Below are 26,080 nucleotides of genomic sequence, written 5' to 3' on the forward strand. Positions count from 1 at the left end.
TCAGTTCCAGGAACCTCGGACAAAGCTTTGGGTTCTTTGACACTTTGGTCACTTCGGCCATGCTGTACAGAGTGGAGATATGGAGCCCCTCGGTTGATCACCATAGCAGAGCTTGCAGTACTGATGGATGGAGATGTATGGAGAAGCCCTTGGTGTCTATGATTTCTCGGATGATTAGGGCCAAGGCCTCAGTACCACATGACATTGTTAGGGCGGAGATCGCTGCTCCTCCATTGGTAGTGGAGGCACTCACTCGATCAGTTGGGCTCTCCCTAGAGACAAATATGCTCGATTAGCACTAGAGTCTTCGCGACAGCTGGCATTGCAGGGAGATAGATCATGTTGGTATGCAAAGATGGAATCTCGGTTTCAGTTACATGGCTTTAGTATGGATCAGATACCCCCATTTCAGTACTCTCTGGATGCACCCTCCGTCTCCCTCACTAGGGCAGAGATTACCAGGCTCATCAGACAAGACTTGATCCAGCTCGGTACGAAGAGGACATGGATACAACCTACACATGGGCTAGGTATGAAGATGACTTTCTATAGAGAGCATCTTCTCCAACTCACAGAGGATGGTTTTGTGATCAGACCAGGATACGTGGACACTCATCTATCCCACGGGATACGATGTGCTATTGGTCAGATACGCACATTCTCACGTCAGCTAGAGATCGAAGCGAGTAGATTTAGAGGAGTTCCCGCTGAGTCCAGGGTTTGTCAAGTGTGCCAGATAGAGCCAGAGACAGAGCTATATTACATATGTCATTGCCCCACTATACTATGAGATACGAGGCCACTTTCAATGTCTATTCAGAGAGGGTTTTGGGCCACTTTCTAGAGTCATGAGATACCAGGATCAGAGATGCCTCGATTATACTTACTGGAGATTCGCAAACACAGAGAGGACCTCTTGAAGAGGGGCACAATAAGAGAGATCCAGCAACAGCGGAAGATTACAGATTTCTTTCAGTCACAAACAGAGGAGTCCGAGCAGCCCCAACAGCATAACAACACCAGAGGCACCAAAGGCATACCGCTTGAACGGGCGATAGAGTTGGGGCAGTCCCGTCGCCCACGGATGAGGGGGCCCTCTCGACATCGACGTAGACTGCGACAGAGGATCCATACCATACTGGCGCGACATAGGAGCCGTCCCGACAGAGTGCCTACCTTGGAGGACATTGAATCTCTATAGCCTTTTGGATACTGATGTATATGTATATGATGCCTTGACTGTCCGAGAGCTCCATTGTATCAGCTCACCCTTTGTATTCCCCTTGTATCAGCTTCCACCCCACCCCTAGCCACTATTTTCTTTTCAGTTCTTTGTACTTTTTGTACCCAGACCTGGTATTAGATTCACCACATGTAACCTTTTGGTCTCATAGGTCATTTTGGCCTTTTGAAGACGTTAATATTACATTTCATATCTCTCTCTCTCTCTCTCTCTCTCTCTCTCTCTCTCTCTCTCTATATATATATATATATATATATATATATATATATATATATACACACACACACATTCACATATGGTCAGGACAGTATGGAGTACACTGATGCATACACATATCTTGGGGTGGTCTTTAGTGGACCAAGGTTCACACTGAAAGTGGCAGCAGACACTAATACATATATATATATATACATACATTCACATATGGTCAGGACAGTATGGAGTACACTGATGCATACACATATCTTGGGGTGGTCTTTAGTGGACCAAGGTTCACACTGAAAGTGGCAGCAGACACTAGATTAACTCGTGCCTATGCAGCCCTAGGCGGTTTAGAGAGGATTTGTTCACAGGTTCAGTTCCAAGAACCTCGAACAAAGCTCTGGCTCTTCGACACTTTGGTCGCTTCAGTTATGCACTACGGGGTTCAGGTTTGGGGACAGTCTGTTGACAATGCTGGATGGAGTAATATGGAGAGGCCCTTGGTATCTATGATTTCTAGGATGATTAGAGCCAAGGCCTCAGTTCCACATGACATCATACGAGCGGAGCTGGCTGCCCCACCTATGGAGGTTGAGGCACTTACCAGATCAGTATCATTTGTACACAGCTTATGGGACACCACTTGGGACAGATATGCTAGGCTTGCTCTTGAGTCATCCAGACAGCTGGCATTACAGGGAGATACATCATGTTGGTATGCACAGATGAGCTCATGGTTTCAAAGGCATGGTTTCAGCATGGACAGGCTGCCCCCTTTCCAGTATTCTCTTGATGCACCATCTTTGGCTCTTACACGTATGGAGATTACTAGACTCATTCGGCAGGATCTTATCCAGCTTGATACCAGGAGGACATGGATAGAGCCATCACGGGAGTTGGGTACAAAGAGGTCTTTCTATAGAGAGCATCTTCTCCATCTCACAACAGACGGTTTTGTCACACGGCCCAGCTACATGGACACACATCTATCTCATGGGTTACGATGTGCCATAGGCCAGATTCGCACATCTTCACACCAGCTTGGGATTGAGACAGGTAGATTCAGAGGCATACCAGCAGACAGTAGGATATGTCAGTTATGCCATGCAGAGCCAGAGACAGAGTTTCACTACATATGTCACTGCACAGTCTACTATGAGATACGGGGACGCTTTCATTGTTTATCCAGAGATGGTTTTGACTCGTTAGATAGAGTCATGAGATATCAGGATCAGAGATGTCTCGGATTATTTCTACTTGAGATGCAGAGACATAGAGACTCTCTATTGAGAGGGCATAGACAGAGACAGCCCTAGAGACGCGTCTCAGATTTCTTCAGTACGAGTACCACAGAGGCAGAGGGGACACCACCATCACAGAGATCGGTTCCCACCCATACACACACTAGCGGTACTCTCATTGACCGAGCTATAGAGTTGGGGAGATCGAGACGACCGCGACTGAGGAGGGGAGCCACGCAGCACCGGAGGAGATTGCGGCAGAGGATCCACAGGATACTAGCACGACACCCAGAGTGTCGATCAGGATAGGCTTCATGCTACTGCTATATTGTATCATGGTGACACTTATCCCCACTTTGTACCTTTGTGGCATGATACCATTGCTCAGCTTATCAGCCACCCATAGGAGTCGGCAGCACTCCTATCTCAGTTTTTAGTTTGTAGTTTTCTTTGTTTGTACCCAGACTTGGTACTAGACTCATCATTGTAATCAGTTTGGTCTCATAGGTCATTTTGGCCTTTTGTAGACGTTAATATATCATTTCATTTCATTTCATCTCTCTCTCTCTCTCTCTCTCTCTCTCTCTCTCTCTCTCTCTCTCTCTCTCTCTCTCTCTCTCTCTCTCTCTCTCTCTCTCTCTCTCTCTCTCTCTCAGTCATGGGCGCCTGGATTTCCCCAGTTCAATCGCTCGGTCGATCAGTGTGCCTCTAGTGTGAGACGAGGGGGAGCTCTGCTATGGGAGGACTACACAGCATCGACGAAGGCTACGTCAGAAGATTCGGAGCACGCTGGCCAGGCATGCACGACGCCCGGTCAGACTACTAACCATGGAGGAGATTGATGAGATCCGCCAAAGACCGATGCTAGATCTCTTGTGATTCAACTATCCCAGCAAGCCGTCCATTTTTGCTTAGCTTTTTGCTTAGTTCACATCGACCAATCTAGGATCCCATAGTATATATCTTTGTTTTGTACTGTTGTTATTTTGTTACTCTGACTTTGTATCAGATCCACCACCTTGTAACTTTCTGGTCTCATAGGTCACTATGGCCTTTTGAAGACGTTAATATAACATTTCATTTCATTTCTCTCTCTCTCTCTCTCTCTCTCTCTCTCTCTCTCTCTCTCTCTCTCTCTCTCTCTCTCTCTCTCTCTCTCACACACACACACATTCATCACACATATCCCACCAGCCTTTGCCACAGAGAGGTGGAGGGAGGCATGCGGAGCCCCGAGAGAAGTAGAGCTTGATAGTGGGCATTGGGCCTGAATTGGCGGCATCAGATTGCAATGGGCAGTTCACGACAGGGCTCTATGGATAGCAAGGTATGCTATGATGAGCAGATGACTCGAACGTTTAACATAAACAGGCTTGATGGTGGCAGGTAGTAGGCAGCAGCAAGGTGCTTTCAAAGGGGCCAATAGCAGCAAAACGGCAAGGGTTCCAAGAGAGGAGTCGAGGTAGCAAGTTGATGAGGGAGGCAGGCAAGCCCTCTCCCATTCCCCGTCTATGTTTGGCCACCGCCGACACAACTTGGCACCTCTGCACCCCAAACCGCCCCCAATGCTGCGCACCTGCTCCTTGAGTTGGTCCTCCTATGGCATTCCCATTCTCTCTCTATCTCTACCCTGTCCAATCAAAAGATTAAAGCATCCAAGGCACATGGGTGGCTGGATACAACGTCAAGTGCAGGCAATCCCATGGTAGGCTCCATTGTGCTCAACGATGCTGTGATAGGTATCATGGAGCTGAAGGAAACTAAAAGCTATCAAGTACGGCAAAAGCGGTGAACTATCAAAGTTCAAGAGTGATTTGGCTTCAGTTGAACCTGGCAGTATGCAGTGCGATAGCTGTAGCTAGATGGCAGGTCCGCATCTACACTTCAGTATGCATTTCTCAAAAGCAGCAGATTCCCATCGTTTTCCTAAGGGTATGAATGTATGACATTATTGAAAGTGTATTTCCGTGTCTTTAGAAGCTGCAAAAGATTCTCATACTGTCTTTCAATCACTCTCTTTGGCCGTATCTCTCTGCCATCATGCAGTGTGTCCTTTTTGGGCATGATTTAATATGCTTGCTTGCCTTAGGATTTATTGTTAGTTATGATTTGAAGCAATGATTACTTTCGACGGGTTTGCTTGCGCTTTGAACCGGATTATTGCATGCTAATTTTACACGAGTTTGAAGATGTGGTCTTGGCCCGACCTCGCCAGTCAGTAGCCATGCAGGGCTAGCGATAGGGCAGGTGAACTAAGTCGGGGCTGTGTGGAGACCTGCTTGCTGGTGGCAATGATCCTAAGGCAGCATGGCATTGATGGCGATCAATGGCAAGATGGTGACATCATTGTTTTCCACTCACTAATCAAAAGCTAGTTAGTAGATATTTACCTTGCTAGCAAGCGGCTCAAAGCTTTGTATGTGATGATTGTGGATGAAGTGTGCACGCAATCACCAGCAACTTCGACAAGTTGGATGTGTGTGTGAAGCTCCACGCTGCTATCATCAGCATCATCTCGAGGATGACAAGGGGTGAGAAGCTCCAAGAAGTAGTTGCTCAATCATTGGCTTTGTCTATATTATATATAATGGAGGGAGGGATCCCCCCCTCCCTCGGACACGTGTTTGCATTTCCTCTGTCCGGCAGTGTTCACGATTTGTATAGAGTTGATTCATAATTTGAACGAACTGTGTTTCTATCACCCTCCTGAGTTTCCCTTTTTCTAAACCCATAATGGCTCTATCTCATATACCTAATAGTTTTAGATACAACCCACCTTTTCATTTACCCAAGTGACCCTTTTGTAAGAGACCAGTGTTAATATGACTGTAAGTTGCCCATCTCCGTAAATAATTAGGAGTGCAAAATACTTTGTGCCGCTAACATCAATCACGTTAAATAATACTTTAAAGGGCTTATCCATTAAATGATCAATCCAATCCACACAAATAGACAGATAACTACTTAACCGACTAAATAATCTTATAGATTGTATCCACATGATAATGGCTTTTCTGAACAACCAAGAACGATGATATTAAAAAGATTCATGTTTAAAAGACACCCTCTGCCTTCCCATGTTAAATAGTGATGATCACAAATCTTGGCTATTGTCCAGTGTACATATGTTTAAAATCACAAAAAATGATTGCATCTGTAATTCATGAAATGATCGACGAGCAGCCATCCTCATCTAAAACATGCATGCTTCTTTGGGAATCCCTGCTAAAATCTCGGCACTACATCTAGAAAAATAAGGTAGTACGCCATAACAGCGTCTGCTTAAAAGAGCAGTCAATGTGTTGGACTTGCAATAGCATTTAGCAGAACATTTTATTATTGAAAACTATGTGAAGCTGTCAGATAGATGATTCAAATGAGTAGTTTTCACTCAGCCTAAGACTATAAGAAAGAGGTAGATTGATCTTGTTTTCACAATCACCTTTGACATAACAGAAATACCACTTTCAAGTATACGAAGCAGGTAAATTAAACATGGAAAAAAGGCTTCTTATTATACTTGATAGAAAAAAAGCAGGCCACTGTTTGTGAAAAAATGAAAAAAAAAAGCTGTAATATGAATTGTGTGGCAGGGCCGAGGTTGTACAAAAGCACAAAGTAGCTTTCAAAAATGGAAATCCTACTGAAATCTAGAAATCATTCCACAATAGTCTAGATTTAGATTGAGAAACTAGCGGCAGACACAAACAATAGCCTATTTTGCTGCTCAGATGAGCAAATAATTTCAGGTCTAGAAGATTGTTTGACCGCATATTGTCATACCTTATTATTCGGAGAAGAAGGAAGATCCAAAGCATGCATAGGTTGAGGCATTGTAATATGTTCCAAAGTCTCCTTGGATGCAACAGGCACCTTCATGGTAGCAAGCCAGCTGCAAGAGCAATTCCAAAAGAATTAAAACTGATAAAGATCATGGAAGAGCCTTTCTATGGAAGATCATCACTGGTAACAAGTAGCAACACATGGAACCCAAAGATTGATCCAATATTTCAGCCTCATTGCACAATAAAATTGAAAGAATCAAGCACATCCAAAGTCAGCCCATGGCACGCTTGAGGCCAATAAGTATATTAGCAAAATAGCAACTCCAAATATGCGGTAAGTATGAGCTATTTTCTTCAATTCTTTATACAAAAATTGCGCCAGTCAATTGTTAAAAATAAAAAACAGTTTTGGAGCTCATCAAATTTGATGCTGAAAAATGTAAATTGGACTCAAAAACAGGAATATTGAAAGTTGTTTCAACATACAAGATAGTGAATCTAATAGACATTGTTTGAGACTTGAGAATAAATCATTGAGTTTCCAGGATGCACAACCTGTCAATTGGCAGGACTCTCGCCTTTGCAACATCAATGAGTAGTGATCTGACAGAATTCAAGTCTGTCCCAACATTCTTTCTTCCCTGAAATAAATTCCTTGTAATAATTATATTTGCAACTATGATGTGAGTGCATGAAATGTGTGATTCATACCCATCCGAAGGAAAAATGAAAATTGTTTCCAGTGCCAAAGGGAATAGGTGCAACAGGAGGTGTATGAGACAGCTTCATGTTTGCAAGGGTTCCAAGCACCCATCCTATAGTGCCGTCTCCTCCTGCAACCTGCATTCAATCCAATCTTGTCTAAGATCTTCCTATCTTATTATGACTTTGCTTCTACCTACACAGCAACTAAACGAGTCTCCTGGACCACACTGCAACATCTCCTTGTGTGTTAACAAAGCTAGCTGATCAACCCTCCTACTTACTCATCACTAAGAATAGCAACAGACCTTTGGCACAAAACCAAATCTAAGCTACAATGGTCCTTGAAAACTTCAATCCTCAGACTCTTCTCTGGGTATAACAACAAGGTTGAGGTCCTTGATGGAAAAAGCAGAGGAGTGTCGACCTTGTTTTTATAGAGTTGCATCACAAATTAGGGACGTCCTGCTCCTGGTCATGAACCCCCCTCCCCCTTTTCCTTTCTCGTTTTCCAACCCTTGTAACATGTAAATATGATGAATCCTTAAATAAGATATTAATTCTGCCAAATGCACCTCAACAAGAAGGTTGAGAAAGTAAAAAAGGTATACAACTGGAAAAGAAATCAATACTGCAAAGTTTCCAGCTTGCATTTGCCAAGCCTCATAATTTGAATGCTCAACTTTGATTCAGGTAAGAAAATACTTCTCAAAAATTTCCTTACGATGATCCTCAAGTTTTCATTCACAGCAGCAGCAATGTGGTCACCTTCTTTGCAAAGTCTGTCTAGGCCACCTAGGACTCTCCGAAGTAAAGTTTCCGGCTGAACCTCATTCAGATCTACAACCTGCAAGTATAGAGGTAACACACGTAATTACATGATGTTTTTAACTTGCAACCATCTCCAGCACATAAAAGTAAATGCTGAAATAGGCGCTACAAACGTTTTAAAGTTCAACACTCTAATAAATATTGATAAATTGGAATTATGATTCACATTAAAATTCGTAGCCTGTATCTAAAACTAACATTGTCTGAGAATATTTTCTTATGGGCAGTTGACACTTGAAGTGGCATGCATCTCTGCCAAAGTAAACTCCGACTGCACCACAAAAGTTTGAAGGTTGGAAAGCTCCAAAGAGGGTCGGCCATCCATTAGTTGCAGAATTACGGTCCAAAAGGTATGAACTTCCAAAGCTAAAACCCTTGCATAAATCATACAATCAATAGAAGAACATAAACTGATGGAAGAGAGCAGATTCAAAATGAAATAAAGTGAAAGACTAATTTATATCCTACACTATCTGTTGTAAATACAAAAACGACGCCATTCGCTACTGCTGTGCTTAGGTCTTTTCTTGCTTATTCAAAGAGGGCCTTGGCCCCTTATCCTGCATCATGGATTACTATGATCAGAGGTGCCTAGGTTTGTTCTTGCAGGAGATCCATAGACTCGGAGAGACTACCCTTAGAATCAGAGGACCTACATATAGAGGATCCGTGCAAAAGCAGATCGCTACTTTTTACGGTGGGACTACTCGGGATTGCCCACCACACGTTACCCAGTCACACCCTCATTGGGGCATCCTTCTTGATTGAGCCATTGTTGCTAAATTGGCTTTATCTCTAACAGAAAAATAATTCTAAATGAAGTATTGGATTTATAAGTGAGAGGGTTTTCTCGCTTGGAACATCAAGGAAAAGTAATTCTAAATGAATTATTGGAATTTTAAGTGGGAGGGTTTTTCTCACTAGAGACATCCCAGTACAAAGTATTCCTAGTGCGTCATTCAAAGTAATGATGGGAGCACTGTGAACGGGAATATCTGTAAGGCCACCAGGAACGGGTACTTCTGATGCGTCACATCGGATGGGTGACAGGGAGCCGGAGCATCGGGAAGAAGTATCCGACCATCCAGGAACGGACATCTCTGATGCGTCATAGGATGGGTGACATAGAGCATCGTGAAGGGGATTGTACCATAAGTTCGGTAGGAAAGGACTAGGTGATGGGTATTCCTGATGCGTCACAAGGTGGGTGACGGGTGCATCAGAAAGGGGATATCCATTGTCGAGAGGAAATCCAAACTGGAAAGAGGAATACGCGTAAAGACGCAAGCACAAGAATAAAGATGGGTTCTGAGAAGCTTTTCTTAAAAAGCGGATATTTTAACGAGTTTTTCGGAAAGAGCAGACGCTTTCCCGCGAGGAATCTATGTTTGCATTGCATTCGTACATGTGGTTGCATCCAGGGACGCTGGGAAGTGCTGTGAAAGCATTGTTTTTAACTTATAAGGTTTTATTGAGTTTTTGGGCAAGTTCAAACCAATTTTAAAAATATGCCGGCCGTCCACTTAATAAGTGGGCAGCCACTTAGAAAATAAAGCAACAAAACCAGCCAGCGAATTCTCTCTCCCTATTTCGGGTAGAACAGAAAAAAAAAAAACGGCCGCGATCTCTTCGCGAGCAGCTATTCGTGCCGTGGTGATTGTGCCGTGGTGAAGGAGCTATAAAAGCACCACATGCCCTCACTGAAGGGAGGTTACCAACGTCAGCAAGAGAAGACTCTGCCGCCAGATAATGCAAGAGATCGCGAGACTACGAAGCACGGAAGTCGCTTTTCCCGTGCAAGAGCGACATGTATCTATTGTGGATTCGCCATACGAATTGTTGTCGCGTGTTTGCGTGTGTGTTTGCAGGTACTTCATCGCGAAGGAGAAGCGAGAAGGCTTCGGCCTACGCTTGGGAATTCTGGGAACGGAATTCGGAAATTGTCTGTGGAGTTTCGACTCCGAGTACAGACGGAAAAAGGATTGAGAGCTTGTCTCTCGGATTTCCCTTACGGGAAGGAACGACCATCGAGTCAGAGATTTAGAACGGAGGGGTTTTCTCCGGTTCTTGTGCTTGTAAAAAGATGCTCCCTAATAAAGAATTCTCTTTAAGGGGGGGGACCAGCCCATCTTTTGGTCCCCAGTACTGTGTCGATCTTCTCACTCTCTCTCTCTCTCTCTCTCTCTCTCTCTCTCTCTCTCTCTCTATTTATTTCTCTCTATATCCTTTGGCTTCAGTATTAAGTGATAAATTCTATTTATCTGAGTATATTTTATATTGTTATGCGCTCCCGTTTGTGACAGCCATCTACCTTGGATGCTCACAATGCCCGAGGATACGAGGACCTTCACATCGTAGACAAGGTATATATTGGAGGCTATGGAGCATCTTTGAGCGACATCAAGAACACGCACCCCCCCACATCAAGAACGCGCCCCCCCCCCCCCCCCCCCCCCCCCCGAGAGCTAACCATGGAGAACATTGAGGCCATATTGCAAAGACCCATGAGAGAGTTCATGGATTGTATGCTTTCTCCATTGTGCACCTCATTAGCCCACATATGATTGTACCCCTCCCCATATGCTTTTAGCCGATGTATAGATGAAGGTTAGACTTACATACCTACCCACTCTAGGTACCCTCATTTATTTTTATTTTTATGTTCCCTAGACACTGTACTAGATTCACACATGGATGTAACATTTTGGTATCATAGGTCATTTTGGCCTTTTGAAGAAGTTAATATAACGTTTCATTTCCTCTCTCTCTCTCTCTCTCTCTCTCTCTCTCTCTCTCTCTCTCTCTCTTTTGTCCCCCCCCCCCCCTTTCTCTCTCTACGCGATCGCTGTCCCTTTTTCTCTCTCTACGCGCTGGTCCACCCTCCCCCAAGGCTAGAAAAATACATTTTTCCTATCCGAAGAAAATAAGGGCAAGCTTGAAAGCTTTCAGGGTTTTAGGTTAAAATTTGAAGCTTTTGCCAGTATTTCCACTAAAACTTGTCCGGTTTTCTTAAAGGCAAGCTCAAAATCTAGCCGGGATTTTGCAATTTCAGCCAGTTAAAATACACTATACCCCGGTTCTCTAACATTGCTCCCCCCTACTCTCTCTCTCTCTCTCTCTCTCTCTCTCTCTCTCTCTCTCTCTCTCTCTCTCTCTCTCTCTCTCTCTCTCTCTCTCTCTCTCTCTCGTCTATACTCTATCGCTGCCCCTCCCTTGCCATACCGCCTCACGCTCCCCCACTCGCCCAGCTACCGCGCCCGCTGCTAGTGTGGGTGCACACGTACGTTTAGTGACTCCTTTGCGGACGGCGATCAAGCATGAAGAAGCTGAACGATAAAGCCGACCCCCTAGAGGATGCCATTCAAAAGTGCAAAGAGGAAATGACGGAGATCATTACCAAGATGAACCAAAATCTCTTGGGCACAATAAACATGCTCGAAGGACGCGTGTTGATCCAAGAGAGCAAGATAAGTACGTTGGAAGACCGAGTGACGACTCAAGAGGAAGAGATTGCGTCACTCAAGAAAGATCTCGCCGAATCACGATCAAGAAACACACTGGAAGAGGGCGAACTGCAACCCTCAGTAATCGAAGAAATCAACACGATCAAGGAGCAAGTACGGGCCATCAAAGAGGGAGAAGAGCAACACAAGGAAATGACGACTTCTTGGGTGGATGTTCTTACCAAAACTCAACAGAAGGCGGATGAAGCTGAGAAATGGATCAAGGTGGCCAAGAAAGGAAAAGGCAAGGAGATAACGCCCACGTCCACACCCACTATCATTAATCAGACACTAGAGGAGGGGCAAAGAAGACGGGTGCGCGCTTTACATGTGAGAATTTGCGGTCTTAAAGACAAAGGCAATGTGGACGAAGAAGTATAAGAACTCACAGCCTTCATGGGGGTTCATGAGCCGACGCACACAAGGGCATGGAGAGTGGGCAACATAAAGAAAAATGGAAGCAGTGGAGAAACCTCAAAAGAAAGAGCACTCATCCTCCGTTTTCCCTCCATGGAAGCGAAGAAGTCCTTCTTGAAGAAAAGACAAACTCTTAAAGAGACTGGCATCTTTCTCGGTGATGATCTCACCCTCTCGCAGATCGCTCATATGCAGGAAGTAATGCCGGAGATTAGAGCGGCAAGGGGAAAAGGCAAGATTGCCTTTTACCGAGATGGAAAAGTGGTAATACTAGAGCGACGCTCCACATGACGGTGCGAGACTTATGGGACCACACTCAAAGTGGCTGCCTGGAACTGTAATGGATCTATGCGTCTTGATGTGGGTGCTTTTGAGGATAGCTTTACTGGAAGAGACATCATCTTTTACTCTGAGACACACCAGGCCCCTGGGAAATCCATGCCTCACATCAGTGGATACAGGTGGGAGACAGCTTACAGACAGGAGACACGCTCAGAGCACAGAGGGCGGGGCTCGGGGGGAGTGGCAATGTTATTTAGAGAGGATCTGCACCCACTGATACATATAGCCCGCAGGGATGAGCAGGCTAGGTACATGTGGGTGAGATTGAAAGCAGAGACAGGCAGATATCTCTACCTAGCTATTTGCTACTTTCCCCCGAGTACATCAATCTATGCATCACCCAGAGGACAGTCCCCTTTCTCTATTTTGGATGATGACATATGGGAGTTCTCTAGGGATGGTGACATTATCATCCTAGGGGACTTCAATGCTAGGACTGCCCATCACCAGGCAGTGTTTTATGATACTTCAAAGGAGATGCTAAGAGAGCTAGATGTTGTAGACTGGCCTGTCCAGACTATCACACGATGTGGAATATACTGAGTATAGGCGACACCTGATAGACATGGGCACCGCACATGGATTGGCCATCTTGAACGGCCTACAGAGATTTCCTGCTGCGGGAGGTTTTACATGCTTCCCACACAGACATGGAGCCAGCACAGTGGACTATGTCATGGCACAGCCGAATCTCATCTCTAGTATCCAGGATCTCACAGTTGGGCCCAGACCGGTCGGGGTGGCAGTGGATCATGCTCTGGTGTCGATGACCATCTCTTTCCAGTTTAGTGTAGCACACAGGCCACAGGTAGCAGCCCCTACTCGCTACACATTCACACGGGAGACGGATTCTGTATACATGGACGGGATCTACAGACGCCTATGCACTGAGGACCCGGGGCGACCTCTGGAGGAGCTAACTACTATACTGACACAGACATTACATGATGCAGCAGCAGAAGCATACCCACACACCCAGCCTGAGCAGAGCCGCCGATCAGGGAGCATGCCTCAGAACAGCTGGTACGATGAGGAGTGCTGCTAGACTAGAGCCAGACTTCAGAGAGAGGTGCTTTTGGGGGACGTCACTCACAGACAGTCACAGATTGACTTCCGACGCCTGGTGCGGCCGAAGAAGAGGGCGACTCGAGCAGGATCTATATCAGCTATTCTTGAGTCAGGACTCGTGTGAGGCGTGGCGGCTCTTTCATGAGCAGTTCCCCCCTCCCTGCTATTTCCTCCACAGAGACCTGGGGTCAGTACGCATCATCTTTGTACACAGTAGCTGGACAGCCGCCCCTCCCCAACCCCCCCGATCCATGCCCACACACATGTATTTTTTTCACCGCTGAGATGGTGAAGAAAGCTATTGACAGGATGAGGATTGGGAGAGCATATGATCATGATGGCTTAGTCGCTGAGCATTTCATGCATGCCAAAGACCTACTAGCAGAGCTTCTAGCAGTTATGTTTAACCGTGCCATGTGTGACGGCCTACCGGACACTTGGAGCCTATCTACGATAGTACCTATCTTCAAGTCAGGAGACCCCATGGAGCCTGGGAATTATCACACTATTATGATTGGGCACACACTGGCACGGTTGTATGCATCCATTCTTGAGCAACAGTTGAGTAGATGGGCAGAGAGGGAAGGAATGCGTGCAACTGGGCAGGCAGATCTCATGGGAGACGGATCTATTGTAGCTTTGTGGACTTCCGCAAAGCTTTTGACACAGTACCCAGAGCTAGATTGATGCGCAGATTACAGGAAAGCTCATTTGGGGGATCATGGAATTGTACAGATCAGTAGTAGGGCATGTACGCACCCCGGAGGGACTTTCTACACCGGTTCACTCCACTATTGGGGTGAAGTAGGGCTGCCCGCTCTCTCCTACTCTTTTCGGTATGTATGTGGATGAGGTTTCTGACTACATTGATAGCGATGGGGATAAAGGTGCACAGTTGGCAAGGACATGGATTCCACTTTTGTTATATGCTGATGATATAGTGTTGATCTCCGAATCCCTAGAGGGAATGCAACGTCAATTGGATGCTTTGCATACGTTTGCCCACGAAAGTGGTTTGTCTGTCAACCTTGGTAAAACCAAGGTTATGGTGTTCAATACCACCCCACAATGGATCAGGAGGTCAACACCTACATTCACATACGGCCAGGAGACTGTGGAGTACACAGACGCTTACACTTACCTTGGAGTGGTTTTTAGCGGACCTACATTCTCACTCAGAAGAGCAGCAGAGAACAAACTAACTAGAGCCCACGCAGCATTGGGTAGATTGGAGAAGATGTGTTCGCAGGTTCAGTTTTAGGAGCCCCGAACGAAGCTCTGGCTCTTTGACACTTTGGTGGCTTCAGCATTGCTCCATGGAGCTGAGATATGGGGACCTTCATTGGATCACCGCGGGAGGCCGGGTCGCACAGACGGATGGGGGAACATGGAGAAACCTCTCGTCTCTATGATCTCGCGGCTCATTAGAGCCAAGGCATCAGTACCACGGGCCATTTATCCGAGCAGAGCTAGCAGCCCCCCACTAGTGGTGGAGGCGCTCACCAGATCAGTCTCCTTCATAAACCCCACATGGGAACTTCCTAGAGACAGATATGCTCGCATAGCACTTGAGTCCTCTCGACAGTTAGCCATACAAGGAGATACAACATGCTGGTATGGGGAGATGACATCATGGTTTCAGGCGCATGGGTTCAGCATAGACAGGCTACCACCATTCCAGTACTCATTGGATGTACCATCTCTCACTCTTACACAGTCAGAGATCACCAAGCTCATCCGCCAAGACCTGACCCAGCTAGACACCAGGAGGACATGGATACAACCAGCACAGGAATTGGGCACGAAGATGGCTTTCTACAGAGACCACCTGCTCCAGCTTACAGAAGATGGTTTTGTGACGAGACCCAGATACATGGATACCCACTTGTCTCATGGGATACGATGTGCTATTGGCCAGTTACGCACATCTTCTCACCAGATGCGGATTGAGACTGGGAGATACAGCGGAGTACCAGCAGAGGCCAGGACATGCCCCTTGTGTGACATGGAACCTAAGCCAGAGCTGCATTATACATGCCGCTGCCCCGTCTACTACGAGATACGAGGCCGCTTCCATTAGGGTTTTGACACTCTCAAGAGTCATGGGATACGAAGATCAGAGATGCCTGGTGTTGCTAATTGGACTATTTTCTTATTTTTAATGATTAATCTCTTTTTTAGGATATTTTATTGTGTGCACTAAGAACTGTCAAAAGATTGTAGCTACAGGAACTGCCATCAAGAACGGACAACTCTGATGTGTCATTTGATGGGTGACGGTAAACATCGCGAAGGAGTTTCCGTAAGTTCGGTGGAAAGGGCCGGGTTACGAGTGCCCCTGATGCGTCACATGATGGGTGACGGGTGCATCAGTAAGGGGGCATCCCGTAGGCTAAGGAGGAAATCCGAACTGAGTAAGAAAATACACGTAAGAACGCAAGCACAAGAATAAAGATGGGTTCAATGAAGGCTTTTTACGAAAAGCAGGAACAATCGCGGGAAGGCAGACGCTTTCCCACGAGGAATCTATGTTTGCATTGCATTCGTGCATGTGGTGGCATCCAGGGACGCCTGGGAAGTGTTGTTAAATGCATTGGTTTTAACTTATAAGGTTTTATTGAGTTTTTGGGCAGGTTCATACCAATTTTAAAATATGCCGGCCGCCCACTTAATAAGTGGGCAGCCACTTAGAAGATAAAGCAACAAAACCAGCCAGCGAATTCTCTCTCCCTATTTCGGGTAGAACAGCGCAAAAAAAAAAAAAAAAAAAAACGGCCGCGATCTCTACGCGGGCAGTTATTCGTGTCGTGGCCAGGGAGCTATAAAAGCACCACATGCCCTCACTCACGGGAGGTACCAACATCAGCAAGAGAAGATTCTGCCGCAAGAGATCGCGAGACTACGAAGCACGGAAGTCGCTTTTCCCGCGCAAGAGCGACAGGTATCTATTGTGGATTCGCCTTACGAATTGTTGTCGTGTGTTTGTGTGGTTTGTTTTGCAGGAATCTCCCGTCTTTCGGGAAGGCCCTTCACGGGAAGTACGGCTTCACGCCTAAGTCCCTTACGGGAAAGTACGGCTTCGCGCCTAAGTCCCTTACGGGAAGGAACGGCCTTGTGCCCAAGCCCTTTACGGGAAAGCACGACCTTCGGGTCTAAGATTACAGAACGGAGGGGTTTCCTCGGGTTCTCGTGCTTGTATACGAATTCTCCCTAAATAAAAGAATACTCTTAACCGGGGGGGGGGGGACCAGCCCATCTTCTGGTCCCCAATACTGTGTCGATCTTCTCCCTTCTCTCACATTTGCAAAGTATTTTAATTTTCAGATTTTCAAGTGCTCGTGTACGCTCCCGTTTTGTGACAGTGGTATCAAAGCTCGGACTCCTCTCTTTCTCTGCAAAGAAGGACGATTCCGGGAAGAACGGGAAGAACCATGTCGAGCCAAGGGAGAAGCGTTGAAGAGGAGCTTCAACAAGTGCAAGCTCAGCTTGCGGAGTTGCAACAAATTTTACTGCTACAAGACGTCCAAAAGCTTTTGGGCGGAATGAAGAAAACGAATGGAACTGATGCAGCCAAGCATCAAGACAACACTGTTGGCGTGAGACCACAGGAGGCAAGAGAAGAAGCACGTGCCGAGGTGCACAAAGGATCTTCGGATCGGAATGAACGGCCTACTTCAAGGAAAGGCCAGGAAAAAGCGCTCTCTCTGCTAGACGAGAGCAAGGACATCTCTATCTCATCTCCATCTTACTCTCCTGATTATACTTCTACTTCTCGATCATCTCGTTAGAAGAAGGAAGCAACTACCATACATCAACCTAAAGATAAGCCTCGATTCAAGAAGCAAGGTCGCAAGTCTCAACATCGCATGAGAGTCTTCAAATCAAGCGACAAGGACATCAAGTTCAAAACCTACAATGGACGGAGAGACATCTCCAAAGCACTGTCCTTCATCAGACAGTTTGAAGTCGCCTTTACCAATGGGCACTTCACAGAAAAATCCAAATTACGCCATGTGGGGATGCACCTCAAGGAAACGGCAAGTAATTGGTGGTTAGCCAAGATTCTGGAAGGTTCTCAGGCCAGAACTTGGGAGAGCTTCAAAGCTGAATTTTATGAACAATTTCTTCCGCCTGACTTCGAGCAAGACATACAGAAGGAATGGGACTGGCTTGCCCAGAAGGAATGAAAGAGTAACGACTTATGTGGACAAGTATTGGTCGGTTCTTCTGAAGGTCACTCCCTTCATGAAGATTGCCGACGAGGAAAAGAAAAGAAAATTCGAAGCGGGTCTTCAACCGCAGCTTCGAAAGAGTATGAAGGTGTATCCGCATGATACTCTTCAAAGGATGAAGGAGTCAGCAATCATTGCTGAGGATTTGCACTCAACTGGGACGCCCAGAAAGATGGAGCATAGCACTTACCGTGCAAGACAAAGAGGGGTCTACGATGACCAAGGGGGCCAAGGAAGAAAACGTCCTCCATCGAGGGACGATGATCATTCTAAGAAGCCAGAGGGCACTGGCAAGCAAACTAAGTATCTTTCTCCTATTCAACTTCAAACTTTCAGAGAGGAAGGAAGATGCTTCTACTGTGGCGAGAAAGGACATATGAAACCGGACTGCCCGCTAAAGCAGCAACGGCAAGAACAAGCCTCTACGAGGCAAGAGAACGCAAGGAAGGAACCCGCACCACCAAGCTCGAACTCAATCCCAGATGTTCAAGGAAACACTTCCTGATGAACTCCCTCCGGTACGCCCAGAAGATCACCGCATAGATCTCATACCGGGTAGCTCGCCTCCCAATCAACCCCCTTATCGGGTGAGTCTTGCTCAGCAAGAGGAAATTTTGAAGCAAGTCAACGAGCTTCTAGAGAAAGGGTTAGTACGACCAAGTGCTTCACCCTACTGCTCTCCAGTTCTACTGGTGCAGAAGAAAGATGGCACGTTTCTAATGTGCATAGACTATCGGTCTTTAAACAAGATCACAATCAAGAATCGCTTTCCGATCCCTCGGATTGATGATATACTTGATAAGTTCCAGGGTGCAAGTGTCTTTAGTCGCATAGACTTAAAGAGTGGGTATCACCAGGTACGGATCGCCCCTGAGGATGTCCACAAGACTGCTTTCCGCACAACCTTTGGACTATATGAATTTTTGGTAATGCCTTTCGGCTTGACAAATGCTCCTGCGACGTTCAATCGCATGATGGACCGCATTTTCAGCCCGTATCGAGCTTTTACGGGAGTATTCTTTGACGACATACTCATCCTCTCTAAGTGAGAAGAGGAACATCGGAAGCACTTGGACTTAGTGTTTCAAGAATTGCGAAAGCATGAGTTGCATGTGAATGCAAAGAAGAGCGAGTTCTTTCTCTCAGAGATACACTACCTCAGCCATATAGTCTCTCACAATCAAGTGAGTATGGATCCTGCCAAGATCCGAGTGGTAGAAGATTGGCCTATTCCCACTACGGTACATGATGTACGTAGCTTTCTGGGATTATGTTCATATTATCGAAGGTTTGTTCGAGGATTTGCTCATGTAGCAAGACCACTTTATGACTTGACAAAGAAGAAGATTCCTTTCAGATAGGGATCGAGACAAGGAGCTTTTGATCGGCTCAAGTACTTGCTAAGCCATGGACCTATTTTGATAGTGCCTGACTTAAGAAAACCATTTGAGGTTCACTGCGATGCTTCAGGCGATTGCATCGGAGCAGTGCTAAACTAAGAAGGCCATGCAGTGGCCTACGAAAGCAGACGGCTCAAGGATGCAGAGTTGCATGCATCAATCTACGAAAAGGAACTCACGGCTGTGATTCACGCCTTATCCAACTGGAAGCACTATCTTCTAGGAGCGGATTTTGTGATCAAGACTGATCACCAGAGTTTGCGGTATTTTCTTACGCAAAGGAAACTATATCTGAGAAGCAGATGAGATGGGCAAACTTTTTGTCTATGTTTCACTTCCAGATCCTTCACACGGCTGGGAGTAAGAATGTGGTCGCGGACGCATTGTCTAGGCGGCCAAGGGTGAACGCTATCACTTCGGTGTATCATCAAGAATTAGAAGCACTACCGGATTTGTATCCGAATGATTCAGACTTCTCCACCGTTTGGGGAAAGCTACATCGTGGAGAGAATGAGTTTCCCTATTCCATTCGGGACGGTTATCTCTACCACCATCAGGCCATATGTGTGGCGGAACCATTAAGAAAGAAGATCATGGATGAAGCACACGCTTCGCCTTATGCGGGTCATCGGGGTATTCTCCCTACGACCTTAGCAATGGAAAGATATTTCTTTTGGCCTAGCCTTAAAACAGACATTGATAAGTATGTCAGGGAATGTTTGGTTTGCCAAAAAGTGAAGTATGATCGGCATAAGACGCCTGGGTTGCTACAACCTTTGCCTGTGCCTAATGAACCCTGGGAAAGTATTGCCATGGACTTCATCATGGACCTCCCTAGAACTCAGACTGGAAATGACGCGATCTGGACCATTGTGGACAGGTTTAGCAAGCAAGCACACTTTATACCAGTCAAGAAAACGATAAAAGCAGATCATATGGCTAGGGTCTTTCTGGCACAGATCTTTAAGCATCATGGAATGCCTAAGTCTATTGTGAGTGATCGAGATCCTCGCATGGAAAGAAATTTTTGGCGTGCCTTGATGGATAATCTTGGTACGAAGCTGAATTTTTCATCTGCCTACCATCCTCAAACGGACGGGCAAAGTGAGATAGCCAATTCCACAGTATTGGATATGTTAAAAGCTTATGTGTCAGACCGGCAATCTGACTGGGAGAAATATTTGCCTCTTGTCGAGTATGCGTATAACAATACCATACACTCATCGACAGGGAAAGCACCTTTTGAGATTCTATATGGTAAGCCTTTGCTTCCACCCATCCTTTTAACTAAGGATAAGATCTTTGCAACAGATGAATTTGTCCGGGACTTGGACACAGCCTACGGGCAAGTTAGGAGAGCTATTCTACGCTCTCAAGAAAAGCATAAGAAAGCTGCAGACAAGCACAGAAGGAATCTAGACTTAACAGTCGGACAGTTAGTCTTACTCAAGTTTGAGAAGGCAAGACTTAAGAAACAAGCGTCTCATAAGGGGAAGGTGGTAAAACTTTCTACCCGTTATTATGGGCCGTTTAAGATCACTGAGCGAGTAAATGATGTCACGTTCCGATAAGCGCTACAGCCTAATTGGAAGATCCATAATGCTTTCCATGTCAGTTTACTCCGGCCGTATGTGGGACCGGCTCCAAGCCAGCCTAGTGCTGAGGAACCTCCTGAGGTTGAGGAAACGGAAGAAATACTCCAACCGGAGCAAATAATAAGTCATCAAGAGCGGTCTCTCAAATCCGGAAAGATAACACGGAAGTATTTGGTTAAGTTTAAGAACTATTCGAATCTAGATGCTCAGTGGATGACGCAGGAGGAATTAGCAGCTTATCCCGAGATACTGGAGGTATATGTCCAAGCACTACAGTTGAGGTCAACTGTTTAGAAGCCAGAGGGATGTTGCTAATTGGACTAGTTTCTTATTTTTAATGATTAATCTCTTTTTTAGGATATTTTATTGTGTGCACTAAGAACTGTTAAAAGATTGTAGCTAAAGGAACTGCCATCAAGAACGGACAACTCTGATGAGTCATTTGATGGGTGACAGTAAACATCGCGAAGGAGTTTCCGTAAGTTCGGTGGAAAGGGCCGGGTTACGAGTGCCCCTGATGCGTCACATGATGGGTGACGGGTGCATCAGTAAGGGGGCATCCCGTAGGCTAAGGAGGAAATCCGAACTGAGTAAGAAAATACGCGTAAGAACGCAAGCACAAGAATAAAGATGGGTTCAATGAAGCTTTTTACGAAAAGCAGGAACAATCGCGAGAAGGCAGACGCTTTCCCGCGAGGAATCTATGTTTGCATTGCATTCGTGCATGTGGTGGCATCCAGGGACGCCTGGGAAGTGTTGTTAAATGCATTGGTTTTAACTTATAAGGTTTTATTGAGTTTTTGGGCAGGTTCATACCAATTTTAAAATATGCCGGCCGCCCACTTAATAAGTGGGCAGCCACTTAGAAGATAAAGCAACAAAACCAGCCAGCGAATTCTCTCTCCCTATTTCGGGTAGAACAGCGCAAAAAAAAAAAAAAAAACGGCCGCGATCTCTACGCGGGCAGTTATTCGTGTCGTGGCCAGGGAGCTATAAAAGCACCACATGCCCTCACTCACGAGAGGTACCAACATCAGCAAGAGAAGATTCTGCCGCAAGAGATCGCGAGACTACGAAGCACGGAAGTCGCTTTTCCCGCGCAAGAGAGACAGGTATCTATTGTGGATTCGCCTTACGAATTGTTGTCGCGTGTTTGTGTGGTTTGTTTTGCAGGAATCTCCCGTCTTTCGGGAAGGCCCTTCACGGGAAGTACGGCTTCACGCCTAAGTCCCTTACGGGAAAGTACGGCTTCGCGCCTAAGTCCCTTACAGGAAGGAACGGCCTTGTGCCCAAGCCCTTTACGGGAAAGCACGACCTTCGGGTCTAAGATTACAGAACGGAGGGGTTTCCTCGGGTTCTCGTGCTTGTATACGAATTCTCCCTAAATAAAAGAATACTCTTAACGGGGGGGGACCAGCCCATCTTCTGGTCCCCAATACTGTGTCGATCTTCTCCCTTCTCTCACATTTGCAAAGTATTTTAATTTTCAGATTTTCAAGTGCTCGTGTACGCTCCGGTTTTGTGACACCTGGGTTTGTTCTTGCTCGAGCTGCGCAGACACAGAGATAGCCTGATGAAGGGCGAGGCTAGCCAGTCTCACAGACGGATCACAGACTTCTTCAGAGCAGACACGGGACAGCCGCAAGAGCCACTCCTACAGCAGAGCTCCCTCTCGTCTCACACCAGAGGCACACTGATCAACCGAGCGATTGAACTGGGGAAATCCAGGTGCCCACGACTACGGAGGACTACACAACATCGACAAAGGCTATGTCAGAAGATTCGGAGCACGCTGTTCATTTTCTCTCTCTCTCTCTCTCTCTCTCTCTCTCAACCTACACCCCCCTCCCTCGCGTAACCTACAGCCCCTCCCCTCCCTTGCTAACCTGCAGGCAGTGCGCCACCCCCCTAAGCCAATCCCCCTTCCGCAGGTGCAGGTTAACGTTTTCAGAAAACAGAGTATCAAAAACAGTCTTTTCAGCCCTGCAGAAAAACAGAAATTGCAGAAAATAGAGAGCGCAAAATTCAGAAATTTACAAAAAATTCGGAAATTGCAGAACATGCAATTGAAGAAAGCGGGACTTTGTTCTGATTTGCAGAAATTGCAGGAAATGCAAATGTATGCCATTATGCTTAATGTGGGAGAACATGTATGTTGAATGTAGGAGAACATGTATGTATAATGTGGTGCGTGCAGTGTGGTCTCCTACTACCGTCACAAATTTCCTCTCGTTTTTGGCGGCGACCAAGCATGAGGAAACAGAAATGATAAGCCCGACCCCTTAGAAGATGCAGTTCAAAAGTGCAAAGAAGAAATGACCGATACCATTAACAAGATCAACCGCAACCTATTGGGCACAATAAAAATGCTCGGAGAACGTGTGTTGGCCCAAGAAAGCAAGATAACTACACTAGGAGAACGTATGACGGCCCAAGACGAAGAGATTGCGTCACTCAAGAGGGAGCTCGCTGAGGCACGATCACGAAATATACTTGAAGAGGGAGAATTGCAACCTTCAGTAATAGAAGAGCTCAACACGATCAAAGAGCAAGTGCAAGCCATCACAAAGGGGGGAAGAGCAGCACAAGGAAATGACGACCTCTTGGGTGGATGTTATTACAAAAACTCAACAGAAGGCAGATGAGGCCGAGAAATGGATTAAGGTTGCCAAGAAAGGAAAAAGTAAGGAAACAACGTCCAAACCCACCATTATTAACCTGACACTAGAAGAGGAGCAAAGAAGGTGTCTGCGCTCTCTACATGTGAGAATTTGCAGCCTTAAAGACAAAGATAATGTGGACGAAGAGGTAAAAGAACTCATGGCTTTGATGGGGGTTCATGAATCAATGCACTCAAGAGCTTGGAGAGTGGGCAGCAAGAAAAATGGGAGCAAGGGGGAAACCTCAAAAGAAAGGGCACTCATCCTTCGTTTTTCCTCCATGGAAGCAAAGGACTTTTTAAAGAAGAGACCAACTCTTAAGAAAACGGGCATCTTTCTCGGGGATGACCTTACCCTCTCACAGATCGCTCATCTGCAGGAGGTAATGCCAGAGATTAGAGCGGCAAGGAAAAAAGGTAAGATTGCCTTTTACCGAGATGGGAGAGTGGTAATATCAGAGCGACGCTCCACATGACGGTGTGAGGCCTATGGGACCACACTCAAAGTTGCGACCTGGAATTGTAATGGATCTATGCGCTTTGATGTGGGTGATTTTGAGGATGGTTTTACGGGAAGAGACATCGCCTTCTACTCTGAGACACATCAAGCCCCTGGGAAGTCTATGCCTCACATTAGTGGATACAGATAGGAGACAGCCTGTAGACGGGAGACACGATCAGAGCATAGAGGGCGGGGCTCAAGAGGAGTGGCAGTTTATTCAGGGAGGGGTTGCATGCATTGATACATAAAGCTCGCAAGGATGAGCAAGCTAGGTACATGTGGGTGAGATTGAGAGCAGAGACGGGCAGATATCTTTACATTGCTATTTGTACTTTCCCCCGAGTACGTCGTGTATGCACCACCCAAAGGATAGTCCCCTTTTCTATTTTGGATGATGACATATGGGAGTTCTCTAGAGGTGGTGACATCATCATTCTAGGGGATTCGAGGACTGCCCATCATCAGACAGTTTTTTATGATACTTCAGAGAAGATGCTGAGAGAGCTGGATGTTGCAGAGACGGGCCTATCCAAACTATCACAAGATGGGGAACATACTGAGTATGGACGACACTTGATAGACATGGGAACTGCACAAGGATTGGTCATCTTGAATGGCCTACAGAGATTTCCCACTACGGGGGGTTTTACATGCTTTCCACGCAGACATGGAGCCAGCACAATGGATTATATCATGGCATAGCCAAGTCTCATCTCTAGTATCCAGGATCTCACGGTTGGACCCAAACCTATTGATGTGGCAGCGGATCATGCTTTTGTGTCGTTGACCATCTCTTTTCAGTTTAGTGTAGCACACAGGCCACAGGCAGCAGCCCCTACTCGCTACACCTTCACGCAGGAGACGGACTCTGTATACATAGATGGGATCTACAGACGCCTGTGTACAGAGGAGCCAGGGCGACCTCTGGAGGAGCTTACTACTATACTGAAACTAACATTACATGATGCAGCAGCAGCAGAGGCATACCCACACACCCAGCCTGAGCAGAGACGCTGTTATAGGAGCATGCCCCAGAACAGCTGGTATGATGAGGAATGCCGCGAGACTAGAGCTAGACTTCAGAGGGAGGTCCTTTTGGGGGACATCACTCACAGACAGTCACAAATTGACTTCCGACGCCTAGTGCGACGGAACAAGAGGCCATTTTTGGCTCGCCTAGAGCAAGATCTATACCAGCTATTCTTGAGTCAGGACTCACGTGAGGCATGGTGGCTCTTTCATGAGCACTCCCCCCCCCCCCTCCCATTACCTCTACAGAGGCCTGGGGCCAGTACGCGTCATCTTTGTACACAGTTCCTGGACACCCGCCCCTTCCCAACCCCCAATCCATGCCCCCACACATGTGCTTTTTCACCGCTGAGATGGTAAGGAAGGCCATTGACAGGATGAGGACTGGGAGAGCATATGATCATGATGGCTTAGTGGCTGAGCACTTCATGCGTGCCAGAGATCTAGTAGCAGAGCTTCTAGCAGTTATGTTTAATCGTGCCAATGTGTGAGGGCTTGCCTGATACTTGGAGCCCTATCTACTACTGTACCTATCTTCAAGTCAGGAGACCCTATGGAGCCTACGATTTATCGCACTATCATGATTGGACACACATTTGCAAGTTTGTACGCGTCCATTCTTGAGCAGCAGCTGAGTAGATGGGCAAAGAGAGAGGGGATACGCGCAACCGGGCAGGCAGGGTTCAAGAGAGGCTTTTCTACTCTTGACCATATCTTGCCACTCAGAGCCATCATTGAGGAGGGTAGATCACATGGGAGACGGATCTATTGTAGCTTTGTGGACTTCCGCAAAGCAATTGACACACTACCCAAATCTAGATTGATGCGCAGATTACAGGAGATGGGAGTACCCACAGAGCTCATTTGGGGGGTCATGGCATTATACATGTCAGTAGTGGGGCATGTACGCACCTCAAATGGTCTATCTACACCGGTCCACTCCACTATTGGGGTGAAGCAGGGTTGCCCGCTCTCTCCTACTCTATTTGGTATTGTATGTGGATGAGGTTTCTGACTACATTGAGAGAGATGGTGATAGAGGTGCACAGCTGGCAGGGACATGGATTCCACTATTGTTATATGCTGATGATATTGTGTTGATCTCCGACTCTCCGGAGGGGATGCAACGCCACTTGGATGCTTTGCATAGGTTTGCCCATGAAAGTGGTTTGTCTATCAACCTTGGTAAAACCAAGGTCATGGTATTTAATACCACCCCACAGTGGATCAGGAGGTCAGCTCCCGCATTCACATACGGCTAGGAGACAGTGGAGTATACAAATGCTTACACTTACCTTGGAGTGGTTTTAGTGGACCAGCATTTTCATTG

At 46.4% G+C, this 26,080-nt stretch overlaps 1 protein-coding gene across 3 annotated transcripts in view; it reads right to left on the bottom strand.

The window, feature by feature from the left end:
* LOC147454245 (diacylglycerol kinase 5-like) overlaps window positions 1-26,080 on the bottom strand; it is a 63,474-nt gene that overhangs the window by 17,201 nt on the left and 20,193 nt on the right. For all 3 annotated transcript variants that reach the window (XM_086516249.1, XM_086516248.1, XM_086516251.1), the window contains 4 exons: window positions 7,897-8,019; window positions 7,182-7,310; window positions 7,026-7,111; window positions 6,469-6,577 (listed from right to left, as the gene is read on the bottom strand). In XM_086516249.1, the coding sequence (XP_086372375.1) occupies window positions 6,469-6,577; window positions 7,026-7,111; window positions 7,182-7,310; window positions 7,897-8,019 (447 nt within the window). The remainder of the gene's footprint in view (window positions 1-6,468; window positions 6,578-7,025; window positions 7,112-7,181; window positions 7,311-7,896; window positions 8,020-26,080) is intronic.

This window comes from Adiantum capillus-veneris, chromosome 7 (assembly GCF_014529385.1).
Source record: "Adiantum capillus-veneris isolate H3 chromosome 7, ASM1452938v2, whole genome shotgun sequence".
In the NCBI taxonomy this organism is placed as follows: Eukaryota; Viridiplantae; Streptophyta; class Polypodiopsida; order Polypodiales; family Pteridaceae; genus Adiantum; species Adiantum capillus-veneris.